Here is a 15,811-nt window from a genome sequence, read left to right as displayed (position 1 = left end):
GCTCACGGCACGTTTTGGGAGTCCCAGCTTTTTCCTTCACTCGCCAGAGGGTTCTGTCTCAGTTTCCCTGACTCCTCACCTGTGTGGGTGCCTCTCGGGCTCCCACTTTCCTCAGAGGCCTGGAGATCCGGGACCCACGGCTCTTCCCCTCGTTCCAGCCGGGTGATCAGGTCAGGTTTGGGAATGGGAAATCCTGCTCAGGGAGTGAAATCAGGGAAGCTCAGGGTGCATGGAGCATTGGTAGAGTATTTCTCACAAGGAACATTCCCTGAGATTAACCTGACGCTACATGGGATTGTGGTAACTCAGACCCGTTGAGAGCAGCAGACATTTGGGGGTGAGGGATCTTTTTACCCCCCACTAGGAGGTCTCAGGGTAGATGCGCTCTGGGGGACTTCCTGACACACAGACACAGCTCGGGTGTTAAACTCCTGCCTATTTCCAAGCCTGCAGAACCTAGAGCCCTCCCCACAGATGGAGCAAGGTGAACGGTGTGTGAAGGAGAAATATTACAGACAGGGCAGTACCCTGCTTCTGGCCCCTGGACAGCTGGAGAGATGGGAATGAGTTAGCCTGTCCATTTCTGACTCCCCTGTTCCCTTGAATGGGGTCTGGAGACACAAGTCTCTCTGACATTGGCATAGGCGCCGACTTCCCCTCTTTTCCGTGGGTGCTCGACACCCCCCTCTGCCTCTGTCCCCATCCCCACTCCACCTCTTCCATGAGGCCCCGCCCCTTTCCACCCCTTCCTCGCCCCCATTTCAACCCCTTCCCCAAAGTCCCCGCCCAAACTCCACCCCTCCCCTATTCTAACTCCTTCCCCAAATCCCCACCCTGGCCCCGCCTCTTCCCCACCTCCTCCCCTGAGCGCGCCACATTCGTGCTCTTCCCCCCCTCCCAGAGCGTGCAAACACCTGTTTGGCAGCAGCCAGGCGGGAAACGCTGGGAGACGGGCGGAGTGGTGGGGACGCGGCGCGCTCGGGGGAGAGTAGGAGGTAGGGCAGGGGAGCTTGGCTGCCACAGGGTGCAGACCACCCACTAATTTTTCCCCGTGGCGGCTCCAGCCCGGGAGCACCCACGGAGTCGGCGCCTATGCGCACTGGAGCTGTGGACTATGCGACCCTCCTCCTCCAATCTAACAGACCAGGGAAGAACCTGACCAGATTCAGACACACAGACCCCACGGCTTCCATTAGCTGAGGCCACAGGAATCCCTTACCCAGCGAGGTCACCGTCTCATGGTTCTCCTGCATGACGTCCCTGTAGAGGGCTCTCTGAGCAGGGTCCAGCAGAGCCCCCTGCCCCTCGGTGAAATACACAGCCACCTCCTCGAAGGTCACCAGCATCTGAAACATCAGTTCCCCCACTCAGCACCTCCTGCCCCAGCCACAATCCCTCTAGTCACAGGGGAGGAGGCCCAGAGAAGCAGAATCCCACCCGCACCCTGCTCAGAGCAGCCGGGAGGCTTTAAGGCATGGGGAGAAGGTGAGAGCTCCTTGTCCCCCCAAGCAGACGAAGCAGGGCAGGGTCTTCTCATTTCCCACACACCTGCCAGCCACAGGCCGAGACGGGAAGCAGAGCTTAAGCCGGGGGCAGGGACAGGAATCCCGACAGCTTCCCTTTGTATTTCACAGCAGCCTCTGGCCAGTGGGGTCAGGCTCCAGCACTGGGAGTCTGGTCAGTTTTCCCAGCCCTGCCCAGGGGCGTGTTTCCTGGTCCAGAGATGGGGGGAATGTTCCCCCCTCCCCCAACCCGGCCAATGGGCCTGTTCAGAAAATCAGGCTCCAAGTTGAATGTGTCACACCTGTCCTGCCCCTCCCCCTGTACAGCAAATCCCCCTGCAGCTCCCTGAAAATCCTCTCCCTGAGCTGGCTCCATCACAGCCATTTCCCTTCCCTGTCCCCTGGAAGACGGGACGATCTGGAGCGAAACGTGGACGTGATTCCTCAGCCTGTCAGGGTGAGAGGAGTGATGGGGGAGGTTTCAGAAGGGGCTTGAGTCCATTTCACACTCCGATTCCCCCCAGGCTCCTCCCCTGCAGACAGACGCTCTGGGCTCTGCCATGCTGGGAAAACCCTCAGTCACTTTATTCCAACACAGACCTTGCCCCTCCCACCAGCACTGAACACCTGAGACACTTTTAAACCCTCCCAGGGACAGATTCACTAAGACAAAGGCTAAAAAAGAGCAGAATCAAAGGAACCACTTTGGGGAATTCCCCCTGACATTGGCCCCAGGGCAGGGCACTGCTGGGACTGGGCTGGGGCAGAGCCTGGCTTTTCCTCTGTCAGCTCCTCTCCTTGTTCCCAGGAGAGTCAGGCTGCCCAGAGGTGATGCAGGGAATGGATCCAGCAGGTCTGGGAGCTGGGAACCTCCCTCCCTTCTTGCTCCTGCTGCCCCTTTCCGTCTCACCATTCCCCTTCCTGTTTCCTTCCCTCTCCCCTCTGCCTGGGAGAACTGGGGACTGTCCCATTCACAGGGGCATTCGCTCTCCAGTGTGAGCTTGGTTGTGTCACTGAGGGCAGCAGTTCGGGGACCCGCAGGTATGGGGGAGCCCCTCCCTCTTAGGTACAAACTCACCAGCAGGTCCCTGAAAGGGGCCTGTTGTGTAGAGTCACTTTCCTGCCTGGCCCCAGCCCTTTCCCCCGGGTCTCTCCCCTCACCTGCAGGCTCCGGCTCAGGGGCTGGTGTTGGCAGAGCCCAGGACTGCCCCGGTGGCTGGAAACCACCGGAAGTTGTCCGCTCATCCCATCCCCCTTCTCCCCCCTCCCCTGGTTGGACACAGAGGGGGGTTAATGAAGGTCTCTCCTTGGCAAAGACCCCGCTGGGGAAGCTGCAGCTGCTCAGTCTGGGCCCCAGATCACACTGCAGGAGGCAGCATCAACCCAATATCATGGGTAAGGCTCCTTAGAGTAACGGATATTTTTAGTAAAACTCAGGGACAGGTCACGGGCTGTAAACAAAATTTCACGGCACATGATCTGTCCATGACTTGTACTATAACCCGGACAAAATCTTGGGAGTGCTGTGGGTGCTTGCGGGGGGGGGGGGGGGGGGGGTGGCTAGTCAGGGGAGTGGCCTCGGGTGCACCGTGGGTGCTGGGAGTTAGCAGCCCAGGGGGCTCCGCGGGAGATTGGGGGGGCAGTCTAGGGGTCGCTGTGGGTGCTCAGGTGGGAGCAGACCTGGACCCCCGTGCTGGTGCTGTGGGGTGGGGCTGGCAGGGCTCCCAGGCTCCCTACCTGGCTTCTCAGAAGCAGCGACATCTCCCTCCCTAAGCTTCTAGCTTCCATGACCTCCGAGACAAACTCGCAGCCTTAATCATGAGCAGAGACAGACACCAGCCTCCTCTGCCTTAGCAGTAACCAGCCCCAAATGAGGACAGTTCAGCAGCTGCGGATTTCATTGGCCCACCTGGACTCACACCAGAACAGAACCAGAGAACCAGGCTGAACCGATATGCTTAACTGAACTGGAACCAGACTCAAACCATCATTTTCCCTCTTCCTCAGTGAACCTGAATCTGAATTGAACTTGGAAAAAAAATGGCTTCCTGTTGAAATAAAGTTTCAGCAATTTTTCAGCTCAATATTTGACAAAATAAAATAAAACCTACTCTGATCTCACTCATGATAAAACAAGACAACAAAACAACACTCAGGCATGTGATCGCTACTGGAACGGCCTGTCCCAGTAGGAGAAGAGAGGGGGGCAGCCCACAGGAGCAGGGAGGGAGGGGGGAGAGAAGTGGGGCTCCCTGTCCCAGAAGTTAACATTAACTCTTCAAGCCCAAGGGAAAAGGCTGCTCAATTCTTCTTCCCCTTGGACAGGCCTCCTCTCACTCGTCCCCACCCCTTGGGACAGCTCCTCCCTCCAATTGCCCCACCTGAGGCAGGCCCCAGGCCCCAATTTCAGTTCCCCACTGAAGCAAGCCACAGGGCTCACTCCCAACCCCCTCCCCCTTCTGCCACTGAACCCAAACCAAACCCCAATTCCACTCCTTGCGGCTAGCAGTGACTCTGGTTGGACACCGAATCCTGAGCAGAAATCAGACCAGCCCCTGTTCAGTCCTGTCAACCCAGGAGTCAGACCCCCCGAAATAAGGAGATAGTCTGTAAACACAAATATGAAATTGGAAGCAGGGTGTGAGTTTGGGGGGATTCTGGGTGGACATTTGCCTAGTAAATTCTCAGCCATTTGGGGTAAATCTCCTGCCTGCCCCTATCTCTGGGTGACCACCTTTTCTAAAGGCAAAAGTGGGACACAAGCAGGAGCCCCGCCCCCCCCCTCCCCACGGCCACGCCCCCTACTCCACCTCTTCCCCCTGAGGTCCTGCCCCCTGGCCATACTGGAAGCTGGGCTGTGATAATATCTGCACAGGGAGCCTAGGCCACTGCAGAGAGCCCTGGACCCTCCACCTGCCCTTGGCAGGGGGCTGGAGTGCTAATTAGGGTGACCGGGTCTCTGATTTTGGACTGGAACACCCGGTCGAAAAGAGATCCTGGAGGCTCCAGTCAGCTCCGATCGTGCTGTCCCGCTCCCATGTACCCGATTTCCACTAAGCTGGGGTGACGGGACAGGGGGAATCTGTGTGTGCTGCTGCCTCTCTGGGGCCCGCAGTTTGTGTCTGAACAAGCCTTCAGGTGCCTGACCGACCCTGGGTGCTTTCTTAAAGAGACCGTGTGATGACGTCAGCATCAGGAGCTGCTGCTCTCCTGCCCTCTCCTTACACAGCCCAGGCGGGGAACAGGATCTGGATGCAGGGCGCCCCGACCTCGCTGCCCCCCTCACAGCCCCCTAGGGGTGCATTGGGCAGACAAGCATCAGTCCAGTGGGGGAGCGAGCAGCAATGCCAGCTGCTCCATCCCTGCATCCAGGTCAGTTTCCCCATGTGGGTGCAGGAAGGGGATGCAAAGCTTGGGGGTAGGAGTTGGGGTGAAGGGGGCACAACGTAGGGGTTAGCATGCAGGAGGGGGCAGGGTTAGGGACAAAGGGGGCTCACTGCAGGGGTTGGGGTGAAGGGAGGGTAGGGAGGCAATTGGGGTGAGGGTGCTCCATGCCCATGGGGGCCAGGGGCAGCAAAATGCAAGTTCGCCCAGGGTGCCATTTTCCCTGAGGCCGGCCCTGACACGAGACTGCCTATCACCGGGCCCTGTGGGGACTCCTGCCCCACCTCCCCCGTAGGGCCCCGAGAAAGTGTGTGGAGAAAGAGTCTCTGTGTAGGCAAGTGTGCGCATCTCCCACATTCAAACCGTTGCACTCCTGGCCTTCTCCTGGTGCCCGTTTGGGCCTTGCAGTGAAAAGGAGAGAGTGACCAAAGGAGGGAGGGGGGATGGAGTGAGCGGGGGGCGGGGCCTAGGGAAGAGGTGGGACGGGGCGTGGCCTCAACGAAAATTGCGGGGGTAGGGGCGGGACAAAGGTGTTCAGTTCTCTGGACTTAGCAAGCCGGCAACCCCAGTGCCCCTAGCATCCCCCGGCCCATCTGCCGGCCCCCCAGGGCAGGCGGAGAGCCTGGGACTCCCCACTGCAGACGGGGCAGCTCTTATTATGGCCTGGATCTAGCTTCTAGCTGGCCAAGGAAGAGGAGGAGCAGGGGCTCGAGGCCCACCCACGGGGAACAGGCTGGCGCTGCCCCGGAGCCTCGGGCAGGCGCAGAGCCCTGGCGCAGGGAATCCGGGACAAATGGTGTCCGGGAGTCCTTCAGCCCAGGACCGGGACTTGAACTCTGCACTTCAGGACTGTCCTGCCCAGTTCGGGAGGGACGGTCACCCTGCCCATCCCCCACTGCTGGTTTGACCATTTGTAGGGGAACAAATCCCCACTGGCCGCTGGGCAGGGCAGCCCCCTCACCCTCCCTTACCCCACGGGGCAGAGGAGCTGCCTTGTATCGCTCCCCACCCCTCTGCCTGCAGCCCTCTCCCTGCCCCCAGGGCTCTCCCTTCCCCAGCCAGTCTGCTCTTGTTCTCTGTCTCCCCCCAGCCTCCCCTCCCCACATCCCCCCCTTTCCCTCCCAGAGCCCCCCTATGTCTTCCCTCCATTCCAGCCTCTTTCCCCTTAGCCCCATAATCCCTCCCCCCGCCCCCTGATCACCCTGAATCGTCCCAACCTCCCTTCAGTGGAACAACAGCCCAGCCCCCGTCTCATCCTGCCCCTTGCATCCTCCTCCTGCCCCCTCTTAGAGCCACCTCCCCCCGCCCCCATCCCATCCCCCTCCTGCCCCCTCTTAGAGCCACCTCCCCCTGCCCCCATCCCATCCCCCTCCTGCCCCCGGCCTCACACATCCCTGTTCCCCCCTCAATACCCCCTGATCTGACCTCCCTGCCATCTTCTGCCCCCTCCCGGCTCCCCCCTCCTCTGCCCCACCCCTCAGGTGTCACTGTCCCACCCCCAGCAGGGCCCGGCCGGGCTCCCCCCGCCCCGCGCACACCGGGAGCTGCGGCAGCTTTCCCGGGCCCGGGGCAGGGAATCGCAGCCAGCTCCGCGGGGAGCAGCCCGGGGCCAAACCCGCCCCCTGCAGCCCGGGGGTGACGGTGGAGGGGCGGGTCTCTCTTACCTTCCCTTCGAGCGGGGCCCCCCGGGGCAGGGGCCGGGAAGGGGCGCTGGCCAGGCTGGGGGCTCTGCCCTGGGAGAGGCTCCCGGGGAGCAGCGGGCAGGGCCCGGCTGGAGATTCCCCTCTCCCGGCTGCAGCCCGGGCTCCGGGCTCCCAGCACCAGCCGCCGGGGCTCGGGGATCTCGCCGGGAGCCAGAGTCCCCGCAGCGGCTGCGAGTCACTTCCTGCGGCTGGGCCTGAGCCCCGCGATCCTCCCCCAGAGCCGCCTCCCAGTTGCTCCTGGGTCCTAGCGATCAACCCACCGCTCTGCAGCCCCCTGCCCCAGACCCTGCCCCCTGGGGACCCACCTCCCCTGGGCACGGGCAGCTTCTCCCCGCATTAAGGGAGCGTCATGCATAGAAGCCAATGTACCATTGGGCAAACAGACAAGAGACGATCCCAGAGAGCGGGGAGAAGGGGGCGTTTCTACAGAGACTGGGGATTGTTCCAGAGAGTCCCCAATGTCTACATGGACACAGGGATGATGGGGGGCCTGGTCCTGGAGAGGCAGCCCAGAGATAGACCTGTAGACCGCGTTTCTCAGTGACACTGACACTGTGTGCGATTCTCTCTGGTAACAGACGGGCACAGGGAGCAGTTGGCCAGAGCTGGTTTCTTGTCTGCACCCCACGGTCACTGGCTACCAGTCCTGGGCCGGAGCTACCGGCTCTGCTCCCTTCACTCCATGGAGCTGTCAGAGCTTTGCCACCAGGTTTCCTGGAGTTATTTGTGGGGCCGGATTAATCCATCCCTGGGCTCTAGGCAAAAGCCCTTCATGTCTTCCCCCCTACACTAGGGATCCCCTCTGCCCCTATCCAGGCTGGCTCCCCGCTGTGGACACTGACAGCAGCTCCCTGTCGCACACCTGCATATCAGCAGTGAAGCTCTAGCTAATCTGGCTCAGAGGCTGGTGCTCTGCCCACTCGGCTTTGGCCCCATTTAACATCCCCTCCCCCCCAAATAGGACAGGGAGCATGGCATGGGGGACAAAATGGAGTGAGCTATGTTGTGACCTGGTGCATGGGAGGTCACATTGCCACTCGTTCAACTTTGGCCTCATGCACCCTCCCCCCCCAAAATGGGGTGCAGGCCTTGGGCCCTGGGCATATACTTAGGTTGCCTATGCCTTAATTCAGCCCTAACTGCACTTGATCTGTCCCAGGCTGGGGGCCTGCAGGGGAGTTATTCAGTCACTGTTATGTCCAGAGGGGTCTGGTCCCTGTTCAAAGAGAGAAGGCTGCGCTCGTATAGTGGATGCTTTGTCCCAGAAAGGGGTACCTGTTCTTCCCCAGCTCACTGGCTAAAGTGATCCCCACTCAGTTTGGCTTTGAAGGGGGAAGAGGTGTGACACAGTGGGAATTTTCTGTAATATTTTTGTATGAATAGTGTGTGTTCCTCAGTTTCCCCTATACGTGGCATTGTTAACTAGGTGTCCGGAAAAGGTTGTTTACTCTCTGCAGAGATCCAGCTGTGACTGATGCCTAGATGTCTGCGCTCCATGTCCATGGAGAGTCTGAGAACACATTGGCCACTTGAATTGCCCAGACATTTGGTACCTAGCACCTAACAACCATGGATGGCCCTCCTCCCCTCCGCAGTAAGCCAGCCCTGTTTGACCAGCTGGAGAACAAAGGGCTGAGGAGGAGGACAGGGAACAAGGTCTGCCCAGGGACAAGAACAAAGGACTGAGGAGGGGCCATGTCAGGTGTTGTTAAGTGTGGGCTGCTGGAGGCTTAAGACTTTCCGGAACCAGGACAAGAGAGAGGCCGGAGGACTGTGTGCTCTAGGCTGGCCAAGATGGACCATGCTGTAACTTTCTGATCTCTGTGCTAACCACAGATGCTCTATGTCCTCCAGAAATCTATAACCCCTCCTGCTTTCACGATGCTGGCTGAGAGTCCAGTCAGATGCTGAAGGTGGGGGTGTGTCGCTCCCTTTGGGTGTACAAGTCTCCCTCGGGTGTCCAACTCAGGGGGACTTGCTGGGTGGGAAGGGAGCTGAGGGTTTGGTGAAACTAAGTGGCTTGCAGTCAGGAAAGAGTGAGACCCGCAGAGCGGGGCTGGCACACTGCAGAGGTCCTCGCGGGGCCTGTTCCAGAGCACTGGATTGGTAGATCCATGGCAGGATCTGTGTCTCAGTTTTTCATCCGGGGTCACATGCTGCTGCCTCCTCCCTTGAGATCTGGGAGCCTGAACTGAGCAACTGCTGCTCCCCCAGCAGGATGCGTGCTGGGGAGAGAACAACTCTGGCAGGCCAGTGGTGGGGCACCCACCTGGGGGGGTCCAGTCCTCTTTTCCAAGGACTCTGTAACGACTCCTCCAAAGTGTCACAGGTTCAGCAGGAGAGATTAAGGGACCCCCACATCAGAAGATCCCATGGCCCAGAGGTGAGAGCACTGGGAGCCCCCTGTTCAAATCCTTTCTCCCCATCAGGCAGAGGAGGGAATTGAACCTGGGCCTCCCACATCTGGGTGATTACTCTGACCCCTGGGCTACATGCTTAAGGGAGGGATCACACACACACACACACCCCACTCCTCTGGCTGTTTTGTGCAGCTTGACATCTGCCTAACTAATTCTCACAGGCAGGCACCTAGGCCACCTGACTCCAGCAGAGGGGTTCCCAGCGGTACATTCGCAGGCAGAAAGAGGTGCTGGGAGGCTGCTCAGTGCGCCCAGGGCTGGGATTCACCTCACTTCCAGCTGCCTCCGATGCCAGGAATCTTGCCTGTGCCAGCTGGGTGTTAGTCCCAACCACAACCAGCCTCTCAGCCACTGGAGCGCTCTCCCCTGGGCTATACAAGCCCTGCAAGCTAAGAATAGACCCCCTACAGCCCCTGGAGGATCCCTTTGACCCTGAGAGCATCCCAATGCCAGAGGCCAAGGGGCTCCCTGGTATTTAGCAGTTTTAGCTGGCTTAATCAGCCCAACTCACTGTTGCCATAATGTGGATCTAAAAGGTGCTGTGCCGTATAGCATTGGAAAACTACGAACTCACTGCTCAGTGATATTCTTGCATGAGGTACGTGCATATACATGAGCAGGAATATGTTCTTAAAAACCTGGCTGTCAGGCTTAAGTCACCTTGCCCCAGATAAAGGAATGTGGTTCTTCGGCCTGCCTGAACCTGGCTGCAATGTAAATGGAGGGAGGACAATGAAATTACATTTACACCAAGGGGAGACAATGTCAACCAAAGTGGAAGATGCCACTTCCCACTCTCAATGGGAGATGGAAGCCACAGCTCCAAGAAACCTTCCAGCTTCCTGAGGCGAGGTCATTGAACTCTGGAAGCTATAACCAGGCCACAAAGCCAGCTTGGCACACATTGCTGGGCAGATCCAAGCGGGCCGAGCTCCTGTACACCTGTGAAAGGTGGAATCTTCCAGCCAAGGGGTCTGAAGGTCCCCAGATACTGAATCTAGGCGAGAAACATGCTGAGACACAAGGCTCAGATTCACTGAAGATAAATGTACACACTAGAAAGCACGTTTTGCGTGTAACCTCTCCTGGCTCTTTCACACTTACCGGACATCCCTTAATCCTAGGTTCCCTGGGAATAAATGCAGTTTTAGTTTTACAACAAACCATTTCAGTGCCATGTGAGTCCTCAGCTAACTAACAGGGTGGGGCTGTGCACTATCTCTTTAAGAGAGCAGCAGACTTACTAAAGTTCTGTGAGTGCTACACTCAGGAGGATCTGACCCTACACAGGTGGTGACAACCCCTCACTGGTCTGGGTTGAACCCCACAGCATCACAGTGGCACTAGACCAGTTTCAACTGACTGGGACAAGGGCCTACACTCACTAAAAGTTACATTTTCTACCTGATAAAACAGATCGTCACCTGAAAGGTCAGTCTTTCACAGTGTTTGCTAGGGCCAAGGAGCCAGCCCCCAGTCATCCAGGAAGTATCCCGTTTCTGTGACTGGATGCAGAGTGTCTTGTGACATACTGAATCAGTCTTTTCTCTTTCTTCCCAGGCAGGGTGATCCCCTCGCTGTCAGATCCTCCTTGTCACTGTCACAACCTTTCAGTGTTTATAGTTCAGCTTTGATGCTTTTCCATTCATTTTCTGAATAGGCGCAATGGTGGACAGTCAGTCAACCCATTGCATAATGGGCTAGCCAGGAAAAACTCCCTCCAATTTAAATGGGCTGTCACCAAAACGAGGGATTCCCTGGTGACTCTCTTCCACTCCAACACCATAAAGGGATAACTTTCAATATAGTTACGTTATTACTTCTCTATCACCCATACATGCATCTTGCAATATTTATGAGTATCAACACATACTGCTACTCTGAAACAACACATTATAAGCTTTCAGGGGAGATCTCACATGCTACCCCTTATGGATAAATACCAGGAAAATATTAAGTGTAGTGAGTTTGTCAGGTGTGGGACAGGAGTTGCTTGTACTGAACGGTGTGTTACAAAGCCCCGAAACCTGGGCTGCAGGGAGAGGTTTATCTCCATTAAAGGAGCAAGGATTAAGTCGTACCCTCTCCTCAGCATCTCCCGTTGGCTGTCTTAGGCAGCTCCCTGCCTAGCACGCTGGCTTTTGTGGATCCCATTCATAGGCCCCTCTCTCTCCCCATGCTTTGTATAGGGAGACTGGGTGACTGAGTCAGGCTTTCTAGATTATGTTGATTGATTTTTCTAGTCTCTTTGTGGATCCAGGCCTTAGTAGTTGCCATCAGCCGGGTCTTTGGTCTCTAGACAATTGCAGACCAGGCTGAAGCAGAAGGGTCTAGTTACCAAATGCCATCCCATGTCCCTTTAGAGGTTTCTGATGTTCACCCAATAAACCAGCCTTCTCCTGAGGGGTACCTAGAACACTCCCTGACTTTTTTTTTTTTTTTTTTAATTCACCAGTTGCAGCAAAATTATTACATTATGCATAGGTGGCGGGAGAACACCCCCTTTGGGGAGGCTAATCCGCCAGCCCACCCCTTCTACCAGTGGTGCCCCCCAAGGTGGAGCTCCAAGCCCCCCCACTGCTGGAGGAGCCCCAGCCGCCCCAAGCCACCGGCTGGCCTGAGTTCTGAGCTGAGCCACTGGACTGACCCCCGCCCCGGGCTGGCCCAAGCCGCCCAGGGCAGCACCAGCCCCTGGCAGCTGGTGGGCCCAAGCTCCAGGCCATCAGTTGGAGCTGAGCCCCACCCCGGCTTCAGGGAAGAGGGGGAGGGAGGCGGGGCCTTCCGGTGAACATGGGTGGGACCACACCCTGGATTAGGGGAGGTTTAGCCTGCCCTGGCCTTTGATACCCACCGCCCATGACATCGCATCCAAGAGACAAAAACCATTATGTTGGGTGTACGGCCTCCCTTTGCTCGGCTACAACTAAATGAAAACATACCTAGCTCTCAACAGCACTTTTGATAGCAGCTCGAGAAGTCCTTTACAAAATTTATCATTCCTCTCCACAACTGCTCCACCCAGATTAAAAAACACCCACCTCCCCACGCTGATTAACTCCCCTCCTGCAGGAGGTGGGCGAATGGGAAATGCTGGCCAGAGGGGACTGCCCCTGCAGATGGATTTTCCCCACTGACCCATACAAGAGTCAGAAAACCAACGAGTTGACAGTTCTAGCATCTGTAGTCTGAGGTGGTGAAGGCTGGGGCTAGTGGCTTCCCAGACGGCAGCTGGGATCCTTTAGTCGAGACAAAGGACACTGGGAATTTGAGAAGCTAATTTCTACTTTATTATTTGAAAGCAAGAAAGAAAAGTTAACCATCCCCACCCATCCCAAGGTTCGGCACAGCCCAGCCCAGCGCTGCTCCCAGCTCCCATGGGCACCAGGGAGAGAGGAATGAGTTAAAGCTGGTAGAAAAGCACAGACAGTCCACAAGAGATGCTGGGACCCAGTCACAAAAGCAAATGTTCCAGAGCAGGAAACACGGGGAGTTCAGGTTTGAGGGAAGCCATGCAGGGTGCGTGGAGCCCAGTGTGTGTCTATAGTCCACATACAGTAGACTGCGGTAGGTGAGGAGAAGACCAGCGGGGCCAACAGGCTCTCTTTGGGTTGGTCTGACTTTAGGGCTGGCCAGACCTGTTCATTTCCCTGGCTTCCTTCTCCCTTCTGCCCAGCCTCATCCTCTCAGCAAGCAGGAGACCCTGCCCCTTTCCCATCACACCTCTTGGGGTGTCATCTGTAGCCCTTTAGACTTCAGGGACAGCTTTGCCCAGCACTGGTAGGACAATTCCTGTCTCTCTCTGGCACTGGTGTAGTGAGTTCACAGTTCTCAGCCTCAGCTGTCTGGCTCTCAAGAGTAAACCCAGCAGTTTACCAGCTCTGTTCCCCCCATCTCCCATCCTCTCCCCCTACTGACTGGATCTCACATCACTGCAGGGATCAGGCAGTAAATTCTTTCCCCATTTCAGTCTGCATCTCAGAGTTTAAATCTAGCGCTCACCCTCAGTGTCTGTGGGATAGATATTGATCATTGTCATTGTTCAAACCACACAAAAATCCCATGACAAGGTTAAAATGAAATATACAAAAGACTATTCTGACAAACAATCGTTTGTCTTGTGATTTCCTCAATAAATCTGAGCTACATCCTGTCAAGCTAAACTAATATCAAAGTATGTGACCAAACAGCCTGTAGGGACAGAGAATAACCCACAGTCCAGGGTGTCTATAAAACACTTTCACATTCATAAAGTGAAATCCCAGAGAATCTTAAGACTCTATATCAGGAAAATAAATTTACCCATTTCCCTCTGAACTGGCTAAGCCTGCTTTATTTCACACCTTGTGGTTGTTAGTTACAAAAGTTTTAGATAGATAGATAGATAGATAGATAGATAGATAGATAGATAGATAGATAGATAGATAGATAGATAGATAGATAGATAGATAGATAGATAGATAGATAGATAGATAGATAGATAGATAGATAGATAGATAGATAGATAGATAGATAGATAGATAGGAAAGAAAGAAAGAAAGAAAGAAAGAAAGAAAGAAAGAAAGAAAGAAAGAAAGAAAGAAAGAAAGCCCAACCTCCCATCTACAAATGACCTGAACTAGCCTAGAAAAAGCCTGGAAGGAATTTTTACCAATACATGGAAACAGCAATAAACACAGAAAGCTCAATCTGTGCTTTCTTCTCCAGCCCTCAGAAGTCTGATTTAGGATCAGGGAAATCAAATGGTCATTCCTAAGCACGGAGAACTAAGAACACTGCGGCAAATGACACTTTGGGAGGTGGAGGGGCAGAATGAGGAGGATAAACCAGGGGTGGGCAAACGTTTTGGCCCAAGGGCCACATCTGGGAATAGAAATTGTACAGCAGGCCTTGAATGCTCACACAATTGGGGTTGGGGTATGGGAGGGGGTGAGGGCTCTGGGTGGGAGCGTGGGTTCCAGTGTGGGGCTAGAAATGAGGAATTCAAGGTGTGGGAGGGGGCTCCAGGCTAGGGTGGGAGGGTGGGGTGTGTGGGGGGGTGAGGGCTCCGCCTGGGGGTGCAGGCTCTGGGGTGGGGTTGGGGATGAGGCGTTTGGGGTATAGGAGGATGCTCTGGGCTGGGACAAAGGGGTTCGGAGGGGGATCAGGGCTAGGACAGGGGGTTGGGGCACAGGGCGGATGAAGGCTCTGGCTAGGGGTGCAGGCTCTGGGGTGAGGCTGGGGATGAGAGGTTTGGAGTGCAGGAGGGTGCTCTGAGCTGGGATCGAGGGGTTTGGAGGGTGGGAGGGGGATCAGGGCTGGGACAGGGGATTAGGGAGAGGCTATGGGGTGCAGGCTTCAAGCAGCGCTTACCTCAAGCAGCTCCTGGAAGCAGTGGCATATCCCTTCTCCGGCTCCTATATAGAGACGCGGCCAGGCAGCTCTGTATGCTGCCCTGTCTGCAGGCACTGCCCCCGCAGCTCCCATTGGCTGCGGTTCCTGGCCAATGGGAGCTGCAGGGGCGGCAATTGGGGCAGGGGCAATGTGCAGAGTGGAGCCCCCTGGCTGCCACTACGTGCAGGAGCTGCAGGGGGGCCATGCCGCTGCTTCTGGGAGCCATGTGGAGCAGCACCGAACACTACTCCCCAGCGAGAGCTCCAGAGGGGGACAAGCCCGAGCCCCTGCTCACCAGCAGGCCAGATCCGGCCCATGGGCGGTAGTTTGTCCAGCCCTGGGATAAACTCTGCAAGGTTTGGACAGAGGCTGCTGTGTCCCGGTGGAGTGCGAGGGTGATGGGGGAAGGAGGGAATCCCTCAGACTCTCCCCGTCGCTCACAAATAAAACAGAAGCTAAAACACCACATTTCACTGTCCCTGCTCCCACTTTTGTAGCATCTGTTTAATTCTGGCCCATAAGGAAGAAAATGTACAAACACTAAATGCTTTTCAGCAGGGCCTGGAGTAATGATAGACTACCTAGGAATGAGAGAACCTACCCCAGGCACAGGTGCCAGAACGAGGGATGCTGCCACACCCCCTGGCTTGAAGTGGTTGCCACCATTTCCAGGGTTTACAGTTTGGTTCAATGGCTCTCATCACCCCCACTGGACAGACTGGTCCAGCATCCCCAGAGGGGGAACTCAGTGACTCTAGCAATCACTCTGCTAATGGTGGGGTCCGAATGAATTAGATGCTCAGGCTCAGTCTAGGGTAGGATGAGTGGGGGAGGGTCAGAGGAGACGAGCTGGCTGATGCTGACCACGTTTCCTACCGTAGACAGGCCCTCGGAGGCTGATGCTGCGGAGGCAGAGGTGGGATCTCCAGGCCTCCCACGAAAGGCCCTGTGGCAGTGGTTCTCAACCTGCGGCCCGATCAGCACACAGCTGCAGCCCACATGACATCCTCAGGGCCATACAGGTAGTATTGGATGCGGTCCACATAATGCATTATGGGCCACATATGCAGCCTACAATGGTAAATAGGTTGAGAACCTGCCCCAGTCTGTGGGAATCAGCCTCTCTCAGTGGTGCTGTCTGAATGCAGTGGGGGCAGGGAGAAGGGGCAGAGGGGGTGAGTGAGGAGAGGCAGCACCTCTCTACCCCTGTCCTCTCCCTCACCTCTTATCCCATCATCCCCAAACACTCGACAGCCCCAGCACCCAGCTCCCCCTGCTTCCCAGCGCCACCAGCCTCAACCATTCAATCCGCAGTGTCCTCCGCATAACCCATCGGCCTGGTCCCTTAACGGTTGATCCCAGAGAGCCCAGCGCGCTGGGGGATTCGGGGAGGGGAGGAGTTAAGGAACAGCTCCAGGTAAGTGGGGGAGCC

General features: G+C 56.5%; 2 protein-coding genes across 4 annotated transcripts in view; both read right to left on the bottom strand.

Moving 5' to 3' along the window:
• The window catches only part of LOC102944114 (zinc finger protein 436), a 156,854-nt gene that overhangs the window by 57,355 nt on the left and 83,688 nt on the right, over positions 1-15,811 (bottom strand). The gene's annotated exons all lie outside the window — the stretch shown is intronic.
• The window catches only part of LOC114018224 (zinc finger protein 850-like), a 28,633-nt gene that overhangs the window by 6,439 nt on the left and 6,383 nt on the right, over positions 1-15,811 (bottom strand). Inside the window, exons 1-3 of one of the 3 annotated variants that reach the window (XM_043528005.1) lie at positions 1,864-3,034; positions 1,220-1,346; positions 80-193 (exon numbers count right to left, since the gene is read on the bottom strand). In XM_043528005.1, the coding sequence (XP_043383940.1) occupies positions 80-193; positions 1,220-1,346; positions 1,864-1,887 (265 nt within the window). In that variant the 5' untranslated portion in view covers positions 1,888-3,034. Of the gene's footprint in view, positions 1-79; positions 194-1,219; positions 1,347-1,863; positions 3,035-15,811 lie in introns of those variants that run through there. The other 2 variants (XM_043528004.1, XM_037914694.2) reach the window with 2 other exon arrangements.

This window comes from Chelonia mydas, chromosome 14 (assembly GCF_015237465.2).
Source record: "Chelonia mydas isolate rCheMyd1 chromosome 14, rCheMyd1.pri.v2, whole genome shotgun sequence".
Taxonomy (NCBI): domain Eukaryota; kingdom Metazoa; phylum Chordata; order Testudines; family Cheloniidae; genus Chelonia; species Chelonia mydas.
The sequence above is the reverse complement of the archived record's forward strand: the minus strand, read 5'-3'. Positions and strand labels throughout refer to the sequence as shown.